The sequence below is a fragment of the Morus notabilis genome, unplaced genomic scaffold, assembly GCF_000414095.1.
Source record: "Morus notabilis unplaced genomic scaffold, ASM41409v2 Scaffold235, whole genome shotgun sequence".
Taxonomy (NCBI): domain Eukaryota; kingdom Viridiplantae; phylum Streptophyta; class Magnoliopsida; order Rosales; family Moraceae; genus Morus; species Morus notabilis.
The window spans coordinates 374,576-390,590 of record NW_010360036.1 but is presented as its reverse complement, the minus strand read 5'-3'; the positions used below and the strand labels follow the sequence as shown (position 1 = coordinate 390,590).

General features: G+C 32.8%; 2 protein-coding genes across 2 annotated transcripts; one reads left to right on the top strand and one right to left on the bottom strand.

Annotated features, from left to right (window-relative positions):
* The first annotated feature begins 1,409 nt into the window (after positions 1–1,409).
* Positions 1,410–4,563, top strand: LOC21401079 (cytochrome P450 86B1). The gene is made up of 2 exons (XM_010095782.2): positions 1,410–2,697; positions 4,044–4,563. Exons 1-2 carry the CDS (start codon positions 1,414–1,416, stop codon positions 4,440–4,442), a joined length of 1,683 nt encoding a protein of 560 aa, XP_010094084.2. The 5' UTR covers positions 1,410–1,413; the 3' UTR covers positions 4,443–4,563.
* A 754-nt stretch (positions 4,564–5,317) lies between these two features.
* On the bottom strand, positions 5,318–10,504 carry LOC21401078 (uncharacterized protein YpgQ). Its single transcript, XM_010095781.2, has 7 exons — positions 9,964–10,504; positions 7,913–7,943; positions 7,089–7,107; positions 6,526–6,623; positions 6,207–6,305; positions 5,794–5,966; positions 5,318–5,596 (listed from the first exon to the last, which is right to left on the bottom strand). Exons 1-7 carry the CDS (start codon positions 10,126–10,128, stop codon positions 5,510–5,512), a joined length of 672 nt encoding a protein of 223 aa, XP_010094083.1. The 5' UTR covers positions 10,129–10,504; the 3' UTR covers positions 5,318–5,509.
* Between the last annotated feature and the right edge of the window lie 5,511 nt (positions 10,505–16,015).

The window sequence follows — 16,015 nt, the reverse complement described above, 5'->3', positions numbered from 1 at the left end:
TAAACCTTGACCAATACAAACAGCACTGTAAAAATGCATGAAAACAAAATTGGTTGATCCAAATTCATTAAAATCATTAATCTCTCATGTATAAATCATGGGATTTAAGTGGGCAGCAAACAGCGGTACTTTTAATTCAGCAAAAAAAAAAAAAAAAAAAAAAAAAAACAGTTGTACTTTTAGAACTACCGTCCTACATTTTGAACTTGCTGGTCATGTGTTTTTCCTTTTCTTTTCTTTTCTTTTCTCTCTTTTTTTTTTTTTTTTTTTGTAGAAGAAGAAAAGTCATGTGTTTTTCTCTAGAACACTGGTTTACTGAACCTTAATCAAACTATATATTTTGTACTGTGCAACGACATGAATGGAAAAGGGATCGAGTCTTTGAGACTAGCTATATTTCAAGGCATTATTTCCACTAAACGCACTTATAGTTATAGGTTTTCTAATTCTAATATCTATACTTGAAGTACTAAAGAGGTTTTCTTTGTAATTAATATAAATAATTGATATACATTTCTAGTATATATTTTTATTTATGATAATTGTTGTGAAGAAGCTAAGTGACATTACTTATCAATTGTGAATCAATGATACATATGTCTAAGCGTTCGTACGATCAGTAAATAAAATTCAATATTAGTGACTATTTTAAAGTAAAGTGCAATATAAGCCACCCCAGCTATGCCGACACTCCAAGGTCAAGGTTCCTCCACGTGGCATTACATGTTGGTCACCATGTATTTTCCAACTTAATTTCGTGTTTAACCAAAATAACATGGCCGTTTAGCAAAAAAATAAAATAATAATAAAATAAAATAACAAAAAGTAATTTAAATTTAGTTAATTAATGGTGATCACACTATTTGTATATAAGGCAACATTGGAAACTTTGGAAAACTATCAAACCTGTAGAAAATAGTTGCCTTTTAGGTTATCCGCCGCACCCACTTCTCGTTTCTCTTTTAGTATATAGTCCTTACAAAAGGTGACAACGTTTTCTTATTCCAAATTTGAGACTCAATTACTCACTATCCATTTGGTCCCAAGCAAATCATTCCCAAAGTACGCAAAAACCCACAAAACCCTTCAACCAAGAAAGTCCATTTAAGGCCATTCACGTCTAAAAACAAAACAAAACAAAACAAAATTTATAAGCAACTAAGCCAAGTTGTCCATAACACCACAACTTTTCAGCTCACCAAATTAAAACGGCCTCTTTGCAAAACATGCACGCCAAGAAAACAAACTAGCACCAGGGCACCACCAATAATAACACCCCACATAACTCACATGCCCTATCCTAACTAACTCTCTCTATAACTAATATATTCTCCCATGCATTTCAACAATATCTCTACTTGCTCTAATTCAAAAACCGTGATCACCACCACCACCAACATGAACAACAACAACATGACGATGAAGAACCTTCCAAACACCAATCTCTCCTCCCTCTTCGCCTCCACAGTGGCGGCGGGGGATGGCGGACAGCTCTTCCCTCACGTCCAAGCGTTCGAGATTTTGTTGGCTATCTTTGTCTTCATAGCCATACACGCCCTCCGCCAAAAGAGGAAACAAGGCCTGCCCGTCTGGCCAGTCCTCGGAATGTTGCCTTCTTTGGCTTCCGCCCTCCAAACCAACAACGTCTATGACTGGATCACCGACGTCATCCGCTCCCAAAACGGCACGTTCCGCTTCAAAGGCCCCTGGCTCAGCAGCCTAAACTGCGTCGTCACCGCCGATCCTCGTAACGTCGAGCACCTCCTCAAGACCAAATTCCCTAACTTCCCTAAAGGCTCCTACTTCAGCGACAACGTCCGGGACCTCCTCGGCGACGGCATTTTCAGCGCCGACGACGAGACGTGGCAGCGGCAGAGAAAAACCGCAAGCATCGAGTTCCACTCGGCGAGGTTCCGAACCCTAACAACCGAAACCTTGGTTGAGCTAGTCCACGCCAGACTCTTGCCTGTCCTAGAGGACTCCATCAAACACTTTGTCACACTTGACCTCCAAGACGTCCTCTTACGACTAACGTTCGACAACGTCTGCATGATGGCTTTCGGGGTCGACCCCGGTTGCTTGCGCCAGGGGCTACCTCAGATTCCCTTCGCCCGTGCCTTCGAGGACGCGACGGAGGCGACGGTGCTGCGCTTCGTGACGCCGACGTGCGTGTGGAAGGCTATGAGGTACTTTAACGTAGGAATGGAAAGGAATTTGAGGCAATCCATTAGAGAAGTTGATGAGTTCGCGGACAACGTTATTCGGACGAGGAAGAGAGAGCTGTCGGCGCAGAGCGGCGACGGCGGCGACAACGAAGGAGAAAGTGCGAAGAAGAGGTTGGACTTGTTGACGGTGTTTATGGGGTTAAAGGATGAGAAAGGAGAGAGATTTTCGGACAAGTTTTTGAGGGATATATGCGTGAACTTTATATTGGCTGGGAGGGACACTTCTTCGGTGGCGTTGAGCTGGTTCTTTTGGCTGCTTGATCGGAATCCGGAGGTTGAGGGGAAGATTCTAGAAGAATTGTGCAGAATATTGGCTGAAAGAGAAGAAGTGAAGAATAAGAAGAAAGGAGAAGTGGTAAGTGAAAATGGGCTGGTTTTTAGAGCTGGCGAGATCAAGAAGATGGAGTATTTGCAGGCTGCTATTTCGGAGGCTCTTAGGTTGTACCCTTCGGTGCCGGTCGATCATAAGGAGGTAAAAAGAAAATTTCTTTTTTAAAAAAATCTCTCTTTTTTTTTTTTTTTTTGCTCTTTTTTTTAATTAGTGAAAAAACTTTTTTTTTTTTTTTTTTGGTTCTGTTGCTTTTGACAAGGTTTTCTTTTATTGTTTTAATGAAAATTATTGCCCGTGCTTTGAAATATGAGGGGCTGTTCCGCAGCCCAAAATTTGAGTAAAAAATTTAAAAAAAATTACTCGAGTTATAATTTTATTTAAATTCATGTTTTTTTAAGTTTAAATTTAAGTTTTGGATTAAAACTTGAGTTCAAATTTCTCCTTCAACTCGAGTTCAGAAACTTGAACTCAAATTAATAAACAATATTTTTTCTATTCTTAAAAATACTATAACTTTTTCGTTTTAATTCTGATTGAGATGATTTTTTTTTCTATGCGTTGACAACGAAAAGACGAATAAAACCTCACCCATATACCCTATTAAAATTTTCCATCAGTATTGAGTTTTTATTAAAATACTATCTAAATACAAACTCAAGTTTTGACTCACTCAAACACAAACTCAAAAAAATTCTTATCTCAAACCATAACTCAAATGTACACAACCAAACACAAACTCAAGTTACAACTTCAACTCAAGTTATAACTCAAACTCAACTCAAAATCTACACTCAAGTCACCAACTCAAAAATGACAAAATAACAGCCCCTGAATTGTTTAATGATTTGAAGTGTATTTATTTTTCATGATTAACGAAGAGATAGAAGATCGTCGGAAAAAAAAAAAAAAAACAGAGAGAGAGAGAGATTTTGCTAGAAGTTTTCTTGATATTTCATTTACGTACTCACATGAATGTCATTTATTCTTCTCCTCATTATGTATGAAGCTTGTTAATTGGTGCATTTGTATAATTTTCTGTCTATCTATAGTTAAAAAGAGCTCATAAATTCCAAATGCTTGTATTATAAAGTGTAACGTAATGTAATTATTAGGTCAAATTCCAGTTCACCTAACTACAGTATTACATTAATTTCGAAACGAGAAAATTCTAATTACAATTTTTTTTTTTTTATCAAACTATATATCTATTTTTGATGGCTGGAAGATAGTGGACAGATTTGTTCCTGTTTAGAGTGATGACATGATAATAATAGGTTTTGTCCTCTATCTTTCTATAAGTTTTTTTGCTAGAATATTATTAAGTGTAGCTTATATATAGTAATTAACTATTAAAATGGTGGATTTTTTATTATCCTTTGTAATACAATTAATAAACGTATCAATTCCACTATTAAAATCCTATTCTTTAAGCAAGAAAATTAAATCATAACCATAATTCAATATCTAAAAACATTATTATGTTTTAGGTGGTGGAGGATGACAAATTCCCAGATGGAACAGAACTGAAGAGGGGAACAAAAGTGATATATGCAATATACACCATGGGAAGAATGGAGGCCATATGGGGAAAGGACTGCCGGGATTACAAACCGGAGAGGTGGCTCCGAGACGGCAAGTACATGAGCGAATCCGCCTACAAATTCACCGCCTTCAATGGCGGTCCTCGTCTGTGCTTAGGCAAGGACTTCGCCTACTACCAAATGAAATTCGCCGCGGCCTCCATCATCTACCGTTACCGTGTCAAGGTAGTGAAGAATCACCCTGTTGTGCCTAAGATGGCCTTGACCATGTACATGAGGCATGGATTGAAGGTGAAACTCTTTAGGCGTGAGGAGTCTGAGCTCCAAAAGTACTTCAAAATCTAAGTTATAGTTTGCCCAAAATACTAAAAGCATACAGCATGTATCAGTATTAATAAGGCTTCTCTTTTTTGCTTTTTTTTTTTTTTTCATTTCATTTGGTTATAGATAGAGGTGTAGTACTATATCTATCTACAATGGATGTGGATTCAGTAAGTGTAGTGTAATGTAAGGAGGTTGGATTTTAAATAAGGGAGTTCTGGATTGGATTGTTCATAAGTGATTTCTTTATTGATTTCATGATATCTAGATATGTCGCTTTTGAGGTTGTGATTTGGAAAATTATTTTTTAGTTGAATGGAATGATTGTTTCTTTGTTTGTCTCAGATTCGTCCCCTGCAGTAACGTTTTGTTCTCATATATTTGTAGTCAAACTGACCTTTTGGAAACTTCAAGGAAACGGAAAGAAAACTAAACCAATCTTAATGTGTTATTCTATTCTATTCAGTGACTGAGAAGTAAACCTAACCTAGGTTTTATCGAAGGAAACAAAAAACAAAACATGTAACCATGTTGGTTGGCGGATCAACTAACAACGACATACTATGGGAATGAAAAGCCATGCAAATTTAAAAAACTTGCAGAACCTTATTAGACAAAACCACAACCAATTATGTGGATACTGGTCAGCAACTTTGTGGGGATATGGGAGATGGTTGGTTCAAGTTGGTAAACGACAATAACAAAATACATATATATATATATATATATATGTATATATAGAGAGAGAGAGAGATTTTAAAAAGGCTTCTCAGGCCTTCTTATTTTGGATATCTAGATGAATCTATGGTCTCATTGCAACCACAATTCCACACGAGACCATTTTTTTTTTAAAACAACAGTAATAATAGTAGATAAATACTACTCTCTCGAGTCTCGAATAGCATGAATCCATGACAATATATTGAAAACAACTCGCACACCTACTAAATACCAATTCAGCTAGCCTCAATTGGCAAATTCCACACACTAGAATAGTTAGATGTTCAATTAGCCAAAAGCAATTCCTCCTTGGTATACATGCATATTATATATTGTACTTTGCATATCCCATAACAAAGAAGCAGTCTTTTTCAAGCTTTTCCCTCCCATTCTTCATAGAACTCTTTAAGAAACTCCTCCATGAACTTGTGCCTTCTATCAGCCCTGCTCCTTCCAGCCTATAAAGCAATTCTTATAAAGTCATTTAGGTGATTTGTGAGAATTATGATTACATAGATTCACAAAGCACACATGCAAACTTGAATGAACATTAAACACAAAGGGTGCATTATGGAAGTGAAACACAGCGAAGGGAACTGGGCAAGACCGGGCAGATAATGCGACAGTTCGATCTCACTTCAACACTTTCTTTTACCTTCGTTTTCATCATATCCTTAAGCTTAAGGAGCTTCTCGTGGAAGTGGTTTACAGTAGTTTGCTCATCCTTTTCCATGTACTGTTCCTTGGACAAGTCTGATCGCGGCTGAATGTTAGGATCATGTAGCAACCGGTTCCTGCTTCCGCCGAAAGTAAAGCAACGAGCAATTCCTGTAACAGAGAGACAACTTTTATGGTTTGTGTAATAGAACATGAGCACAGAAATTATAGTTAGAAAACAAATATATAGTCCAAGAACTACTGAACTTGCACAGCTTCATTGGGAAACGCCATAGCATACAACTTGGAGTGGAGAACTGATTTTGGTTTGTCATTGACTCTCTGAATACCGGGGTTGCATATTAAATCTAATGGTTTTAAATCGATGACATGATTGAATTTGCGTATTACCAATAGCACCAATTGCATCAAGGCGATCAGCATCCTGTACAACCCTGAATTCTAGAGACGTTTCACCATTCGCACGCCCTGCAAGTTCATCTTTGAAACCTGAAAATTGAAAAGTACATTAAAAAACGATTACAAAGTGCATATATATTTTGATGAAAGAGACAAAGACAGAGAATGTTTCAAGACTTCTACAGCAGATATAGATTCTACAGGACAAATGACAGTAAAATAAGGCAGAAAAAAATAATGTGGCAAACTGAGAAATAATACATGGTCACAAGACTCACAACTCACAAATAAGAGCCTTCAAACAACTCACCCATGCCCTTAATGATCCCGAGGATTTTAGTTTTCTTCTCCTCCTCAATTCCCTCTTCTTCTAGAAAGTTCTCAACAATTCTCTCCTCGGATGGATCTCTACATGTCAAAGTGGTGGCTCAGAATCATCACAAGAAAGAAGTGTAAATGGAAGAAACAAAGGCTAAAAATGAATTAAAGAGACGTGAGCAGTAAGGAGAAAAGGGACAGCCACTCACAACTAGGATGCTAAACCTAGAATCTTATGATTCATATACAAAGAACCGAGCAGAATATTTTTAACAATGACAATTAAGTAAAGTGGAGAGTATCTAGATATAGATGAGTAGTGCATATATATATATATATATAACTAAACATAATCTAAGCATTCAGGAGCCCAGAACCAGTAGAAGAAAATGAGATAAATAATCTAGTCGCATTATGCATGTGAGGGGATTTGGATGCATAAAAAGAACAAACCGCAATGCAGACTTGAGGCACAATACGTGCAGTTCGTAATTAAGAAATTCTGACACAAATATGAATCATTTCCTACAATTAACCAAGAGAATAAACACAAACCTCACGTATTTGTAGTCACCTGCAATGATCACAGAAGAACTAAAATGAGTAATAGATACTAGATTCCATAATATATAAGACACCAAATTATATGCCTTTTGGTATGCATATTTTTAAAATGTATACAAATACTATTTAGTTAGGATGTAACAAAGCCCAAGATGAAGCACTAAAAAGGAAAATAGATTATTTGATTATTATGGGAAAAGGGAAACAACAACCTTGCAAACACATCAAGAAGAACATTTTGAGTTCTGTCTTTCATGGTTGTATATCGAGAAACAATATTGGGATAATGCAGCCTGCCTTGAAAATCCACATTTTATAAATATGCTACCCAATAACAACCACTTTTATCCAAAACGACAAAGCCGCCGTTTTTTTTTTTCAACAATTTAACTTAGTTCGAATGGTGAGTACAGCTCAAATTAGTGTTTGGCCAGTCACTAATCCAAACTGTTTGGACAGTTCAAACTGAGTTGACCTGCCCAATTTAGAGTTTACCTCCCCCTCTTTTTAGAGGGTTCAACCATTTTTGAATAGTAAAAATCCTCCCATTAAGTCTGCTTTGCAGACCTATCCAAATACAAATTTAGATTTTATTCTATGTTCAAACATACACTCTAACTGCACATCCAAACGTCAAATTGAATTGCAATTTAAACCACACAGTTTAAATCAAAACAATTTGAAACAGTGAACTAAATGGGGCAAAACAGTTTGAGAAGAAAGAGTTGGATGTCCCATAGTGACAGAGGGAGCAAATTGTGTTCGTTTGTAGTTTGTACGAGTCTAAGCAAGTAGGAGAAAGTTGGACAACAAACCAATATCATGCAGAAGAGCAGCAAGCTCAACCTGTCAAACAGACAGACTAAAATTTAGAAATATGCAAATAGCACTGAGAACAAAGTTCAAGATAAAAAAAAGGAAAAAATAATCTATTAGCATAAAAATATAATAGAAAATCGAATTGAAAGTCCATTCATTTGGGACCAATTACGAATGCTAGGTGCTAAATATGGCATCAAAAAGTGCTACGAATCCCACCACAAGCATTAAAGAAAGGAAAAGAGGAAATGGCTGCATTGGCAACATTGACTTAGTCGTGGTAAATCATCCATGAATTCAATGAAATACCGTAAAGAGACCAAATTGATAAATGATATTATAATTTAGGCGGAAATGACCTCAATAACGTGCTTTGATCGAAATTTTACTCTTTTTTAAATGAGCTGGCGTAAGGTTTACGATGGTACTTCAGTCTAAATCTTAACACCCGTTATTGGTTTAGGGGCACTATATAAATATACTATTTTTTTAAGGAGTAATTTATCAAAATAAAAAACCCAATTAGTTTCGCTAATTCCAATTATATCTTAAATTTTTACTGTGTCTCATAAAAATTTAAATCAAATTTTTTTTACTATATATTTTCTCTCCGTGAATTTACTTTTTTATTTAAGTTTTCAAACGGAGGATTTGAAAATGTAGGGCCGGTAATATGGGTCATGATATAACAACACGATTCGAAAATGACACAAATTTTACGGGTTAAGGTTGAGAAAAAAGAGGTTCGAGTCAGAATTGGATCGACCCGAAATTGACACGAAAAACACGAGTCAATTTCGAGTTGGACCCGCCTAATCCGAACACGACACGAAACTCGTAAAAAACTAAAAAATACATATATTTTTCATTACATATTTTTAATTTTATTATGAATTTGTGAAATCATGATAGTTATACTCAAAATCTTATATTATTATTTTCTTAATTTTAATAAATATTATTGTATTTTAGTGTGTTATGAATTTTAAGTTATTTCTAATATGTAAAAAATTAAATAAAAGTATATAATTTTCGTGTCAAATTTAGGTTTACGGATTAATTTTGTGTCACGGGTTATTTTCGTGTCTTGTCGTGTCAACCCATAAAATGGTCGTGTCGTGTTCGTGTTACCGTTTTTAAAAAATTTCGTGCCACAAATCGTGTTCATATTAACTGTAAATTTAAAAAAAAAATGATCAAAATCAACACGCATACGAATGATCACCCTATGAGAATGATTAAAAAATGGGAGAAAGATGGAAATATGCCAAGACTTGAGATGAATTAAAATTAATAGGCTAATAATTTACATAAGTTAATAAATATGTCAAATTACTGTTTTCGTCCATAACTAGTCTGGTTATGAACCATAACTTGACAAGTTATTGTCTATAATTGTCCATAATTTGTATGGCTATGAACCATAACTTGACAAGTTTATCCATAACTTATCTGGTTATGAATCATAATTTGACAAGTTATGGCCTATTAATTTCTATAACTAAAAAGGGAGAAAGAGGGAAATAGGCCAAGACTTGAGATGAATTAAAATTAATAGGCCAATAGTTTACATAAGTTAATAAATATGCCAAATTACAATTTTCGTCTATAACTAGTCTAGTTATGAATCATAACTTGACAAGTTATTATCCATAATTGTCTATAACTTGTCTGGCTATGAACCATAACTTGACAAGTTTATTCATAACTTATCTGGTTATGAATCATAACTTGACAAGTTATGACCTATTAATTTTTATAATTAAAAATTAATTTATATATTTTCTTAAATTTTTCATATTGACATATTTTCTACTATTTTCTTAACTAAAAATTGACCTATATATTTTTTTAAACTTTTCATATTGTCTTATTTTTTACTATTTCCCTTAAAAAAAAAAATTATTCAGGGCAGGCCCAATAAAGCAATCAGCCAAAAATTGAAAATTGAACGATGGGAATCAACACCAAGTAAAAAAGATAAATTAATTCATAACTAGAAAGTGATTAATTTAAGAGGAAAAAAGGGTGGGTGTAAAGTAATTACGATTTCCATGGACTGTGGGTTGGAGGAGAGACCCTCGTCGCGAGCGAGAGAGAGAGCGAGATCTCTGACCCTCCACACGTGGGCTGCGTCGTGTGAGGCGTCGTTCCCTTTCATCGCCTCCTCCACTAACTCCTCTGCATTTCTCACCGTCTCTCTCCACCCCATCTCTCTCTTCTTTCTCTCTCTTCTTTCTCTCTCTACTGAAAGAGGATTTTTAGCTTGTGAAACTGGAAGCGAAGAAGAAGAGTTTAGTTCAGGATTTCAGAGCTCCGTCAATACAGGGGGTCAAAGGGAACACTAATTTTGGTTTGACTTGAGTTTCGTGTGTTTCTCTCTCTCTCTCTCTCTATTCTGATTTCTGACTTCGCCGCTACTGAATGGGCAGAAGTTGAACCCGCCCGCCAATGTGTGGCTGCGCGCGGGTAGCGAATCAGAGCGTCAAAAATCGGGTTGAACCCAAAACCGATCCGCCTTTAGAGAGAGGGAGAGAGAGAGAGCGTGCTCTCCACGACGTCATTTTTAGGTTCCCTGGTCGAAGCTTGTAGCCAGACGGTCAGAATGGGAATTTTGGCCCGATCCGATCCGAATTTTAGAGGTTATTTAGTTTGGGGATTCGTCCACTGATTCGAATCATGATTCGTTACAGTATTTTTTCTCACAAAAAATGCACGTAAATCGAAAATAATTCTAATTTCATGGTTCTAATCCATGAACTAAACGTCTCCTTAATAATGTATTTTTTGAAAAAAAAAAAAAAAGAATACAAATATCTTGAGTCATAATTTTTACTCATTATTTTTTATTAATAATTATATTAATAAAATGGTATTAATTAATAATAATGAGTAAAAATTTAAACTCTACACTCTTAAGATAAAATTTTATATTTTTTTCTTCAAATTTTTTAAAAAATATTTAAAAAGAAAGTGTTTGGGCCAACCCGGCCCAAATAAATTTTTAAATTTGAAATCTTGGCCCGTCTTGATCCGGATGTTAGAATCAAACCGGTCTATTTGATCCGACCTAAATTTACAGTTCTTTCCTTTGTCAAAAGTTTAAAATGTTATATATTTACATATTTGAAATGTCGTGTGTTTGTAAGTTTAAACCGTAGTTTAAAATTTCTTTTCTTACGGTAATTTTTTTTTTTATAAAACATGAATTTTTGTTCAATTTTTTTGCCATCACCATAACCTGATAATTATAAGAGGAAAAAAAAAAAAGGCACAAAAAAGTAAAGAAATCCAATTGCAACAGAATTGAGATTTTATAAAAAGAAAACAATTATATAAAAATAATTACTTTGTCTTTATTGGGTATTCATGTGATTCATGCTTAAGAATACATGGGATTCACGACTATAACATGACATATGTCGCTACCATCACGTTTAAATCTAAGCTTGGATTTCCTTTTCCTTCACAGTTCACAACGAGTATTTTTTCCTTTCTTTCTTTCTTTTAAGGATTTAACATGTTGTTGATTGCCATATTGCTTTGGCTCTACTTTCCTTGTACACTCTCACAACAATTTGACCAAAAATCTGTCTGCAATGAAAATAATCTTGTTCAATAAATTATTGTGGGTCCATAACTATGTTTTATGTTTCTCTTATTATAGACTGCCAGATTGAATAATTCAATGTCATCTAAGGCACACTAATTTTGTCTTTAAATAATCCTAGTTATCCAAGGGGTTTGCTATGAACTGCTAATATTATAACAATGGATTCTCAAAAAGAAAAATTGTAAGAGAATATGGACTTATTCTTTTGGAGTTTAACTTAAGTATAATTCTTGAGTTGAATTTGAGTTATAACTTGAGTTGAACTTGTAACTTGAGTTTGTGTTTGGTTGTGTACATTTGAGTTATGGTTTGAGATAAGAATCTTTTTGAGTTTGTGTTTGAGTGAGTCAAAACTTGAATTTATATTTAGTATTTTAATAAAAACTCAATGCTGATGAAAAATTTTAACAGGGTATATGGGTCGGGTTTTATTCGTCTTTTCATTGTCAACGCATAGAAAAAAAATCATCTCAATCAGAATTAAAACGAAAAAGTTATAGCATTTTTAAGAATAGAAAAAATATTGTTCATTAATTTGAGTTTGAGTTTCTGAACTCGAGTTTAAAGGTAAACTTGAGCTCGAGTTTTAGTCATAAACTCGAGTTTGAACTCGAGTTTAAACTCAAATTTAAACTTAAAATAACATAAACTCAAATAAAGTTGTAACTCGAGTTGTATTTTTTTGAGTTTTTTACTCAAAAGAACAAGCCCTATTATATATATGAAGAAATCTCCAACTAACATTTCAGGGAAAAATCTCCAAGTAATTAATGTAGAGGTTTATTTGAATGTGAATTTAATTATATAGCGTACTAATTAATTAGATCTTCTTGATAAGTATACTGATTTACTTATATGTTTTTCCAATATATAAAAGTAGACGAATTTGTCCTTTTTTATTATAACAAAACAAAAGAGAAATCTAGGTCTTATTAAGTACCCGGTTTATCATATGATTTGAGTGACGTTTTTATTAAACAAGTGATACATGGGTCGACTCAAAACCAACGCGATTATATAGTTTGACATAAATACAACTCAAATTGCAGCACTATCTTTTATATTTTCTCACACTAAGTTATTTATTATTTGAAAAAAAAAACTGCAGATTAATCAGTGAGAACGCTTGTATTATTCTTCAGCCAATATATATATATATATATTTATATATATATCAATTGAATCGTACCAAGGCCATGGCCGGCAACACCCAAATTAACCAAGTACTCTTCTAAATTGTGGCCATTGAAAGACTGATTCGCATACATCCCTCTGTAAGGAATTTCTGCAAACTGCAGTCATGAAGCAATCTGCTTTGTGCCATTTGAAGAGGACCAAAAGACAAATTCTTAAAAAAGTAGTATTGCTTTTGCCAAAGAAAAATGTAGATAGAAAATTTCCTTTTTATATTATTCGGTGAACATTAAGGCCCCATTCATTTCACCAATTCGAATTTTGTTTTAATAAAAAGCTCTACAATAAAAATCTCTTACATAAAATCACATCTTAACTCGAATCAGCGAACTAAACAGGTTTTAAGTCAACAATTGTACCCTATCATATGTAAAAAATAAAAAATAAAAAAGAGTAGTGTTGCATATGTTAATTGATATATATATATATATATATAAAGATACCTACTTAATTTGTATCTAAAATTTACAAAATCAAAGAAAAATATTGTCTTGCATTAGTTATCCATTTAAGTACGTACAGGTCATATTCAATGTGATATATATATATATATACATATTTATTATAATCACACTCCATATATATATATATATATATATATATATTTGATAGAGTTAATATGTAGGCCATTAATAAAGGCAGTATTTATGAGACGTCGAAATAGGGTGAGAGACAATTGGACAATTTAAGAGTGGAGTTGGGTGAGATCAATTTATACCACATCTATACAGAGTCTCAACTTCAATGGCCAAATGATTAAGATCCCTAAGTTGGAGACTGATAATGAAAGTGATCTTTGAGAGTTTAGAATAATTAGTTGTAATAAATCTTCAACTCTCATAGCTTATTGATTTTAGGAGGCCTATTTTCTCCTTTTTCGATTCAAAAAACGGAAATAACACAAGTTATAGGAAGAAAAAACCACGCCAAACAAGATCTAAAGTTTAAACATTCTAAACTATTATAATTCGGGTATTAGTATAATAAAAATACTCAATTTTTTTTAATGGGAAAATTTCATTTAATAATTAAGTTAGACTCTAATTAGTCACAAATTATAAGGGTATTCGATCACACACAAAAACTATATCCATCAGTAAAGATAAATGAGGCACAAAAATTAAATATTCAACAATTTTAGTAAACATGAATATGATTTGAAATTAAATAATTTTTTATTCGAGCATTTACTTTTCTTTTTTAGCTTTTCTCATCCATCTATGATTTGAAATTAAGAACTATTTAGGCCTCGTTCATTTTACCGATTCGAGTTTTTAGTTTTAGGTTTCTACAGTAAAAAGTTCTTAAAAAATGTCACATCTAACTTTTTCTGCTATAGTGAAAAGCTCTCAAAAAATATCATATCTCAACTCGAATTAAAAACTCAAATTCGCGAAATGAATGAGGCTTAATATCCATTCGTTCAAAGAAAAAGAATTAAATAAACAACCGCGTAGTTACTTCCATTAAATTATACTTGCATCAAAAGTTGTTGGACGTAATGCTCAAGTTCAATTGCTTGTTTGATGTAATGCCCTGTTGACAAAGGAGTGGTTCAAAACCCTGCGGACCCATTTGGTTCACGTGGTTAAATTCATATTATTTTTTTTCACGAAAAATTTTAAATAAAAAATTCATGTCATTTAATTTATTTGAATCATGATTTAAACTTTTTTCTTATAATTTATAAAAATTTCAATCTATGTTTATACATTTTGTTCAATCCTACAAATTATCTTAGTGTTAATGTTGAAAGTTATCCCTCGAGAGTGAGATCAACCTAAGAATAATCAAAGCAATAATTTTCATATGACTCCACAAAATTCAAACATTGAGGGCTCTTTTTTTTTATCTTGTTATTTTATGTTAATATTAATGCATTTTTTTATATAGAAAATGTTGGATATGTCCAGTATTAACAATGTCTTCCAAAATTTTAAATTATTTCTCCTTGGGAAATTTCGATGAAGTTGGCTAAATAAAAACAAAAAATAAGTCGACTTTCTTGGCCATGGTTAATTGTATCAAATATATACGTAACTATCATCTATCAATCAGAAAAAGATTGAGGGGGAAATTAATATTTAAATAACATAATAATTGCTACGAACTAAATAAACTGGCCACCTGTAGGAAGCAACTTCAATTGATAACTTGAATAACACATGGTTTAATTGAAATAAAAAAAAAGTGAAATTAATTAAAAATGTAACAGCCAATTTCCTATCCATTACTTATTAAGAAAATATAAATTGTAACCAGCTGCCAATACTAAATATCGTTGTCTTGTAACCTAAACTTAAAAAATAAGAAAAACACGCAATTTAATTAAGAAAATTTAAATATGTACTAACTTCACATATTCCGTAAAGTGCGCACATATAAATTAATTAGTAGTCTTGAATTCTTGAATTCTATGGGATTTATTCTTGATAAAAATAAAAATACTTGTGGGTGGGGATTTTGTACCCACTGGTATTTGATAAATTTGGATTTATAAGATGATCATATCTACGAAGTCGATTTTTCATTTTACTTGGAGGAACATTCCATTTGCATAGAATGGGTTTGACCTAGAAAACCACACGTATATCTACGATTACAGAATTGATCTGATCAAAATACTTCTTGTCTTTTTTTTTTTTTCCTTTTTTGCTGGTGATCAAATAGCCATTGTCCAAAAAAAAAAAAATCCATTTTTAGATATAATAAACAAAGCTCTAGTTATATTTCCATATATAGATTTTTTGAACATGCAATATTGAATACTACGAGTTACATGACATCCTAGTTAGAATATTGCGACTTGCATGACATCCTAGTGGAGGACTATTTCATGACATATATTATATTAAGGGAAAATTTCATATTGATACCTTTTGTTTTAATATAATTGTCTTTTAGTATCATGTGTTTTTAATAATTTTAAATAGGTATCTCGACGTTTTAGAAAATCAATTTTTAGTATCTTAAGATTATTTTTTAGAATGTAAAATGTCAAAGTTACCTTTCTCATTAATTAATCAAAAAACTAATAATAAATTTAGATAAACTCTGAATTTTTTTAAAACATTTAAAAATTAAAAATAAAAACAATACTTAAAATTAAAAATAATTTTTTTAGAATTTTACTAAATTTATTAGTTTTTGGTAAAGTAATGAGAAGAGTAAATTTGACATTTTACAACCTAAAAAATGACCTTAAGGTACTAAAAAATAAAATTTTAAAACGTCAATGTATCAATTTAAAATTACTAAAAACACATGATACCAAAAGACAATTACGCTATAA

What these genes read in the sequence shown, in the direction of transcription:
- LOC21401079 (XM_010095782.2), top strand. Translation starts at nt 1,414, where the DNA reads ATGACGATGAAGAACCTTCCAAACACCAATCTCTCCTCCCTCTTCGCC. An exon ending in TGCCGGTCGATCATAAGGAG is followed by an intron (nt 2,698 to 4,043) that starts GTAAAAAGAAAA and finishes ATTATGTTTTAG; the next exon opens with GTGGTGGAGGATGACAAATT.
- LOC21401078 (XM_010095781.2), bottom strand. Translation starts at nt 10,128, where the DNA reads ATGGGGTGGAGAGAGACGGTGAGAAATGCAGAGGAGTTAGTGGAGGAG. An exon ending in TGATGCAATTGGTGCTATTG is followed by an intron (nt 5,967 to 6,206) that starts GTAATACGCAAA and finishes TCTCTGTTACAG; the next exon opens with GAATTGCTCGTTGCTTTACT. An exon ending in AGGATATGATGAAAACGAAG is followed by an intron (nt 5,597 to 5,793) that starts GTAAAAGAAAGT and finishes ATTGCTTTATAG; the next exon opens with GCTGGAAGGAGCAGGGCTGA.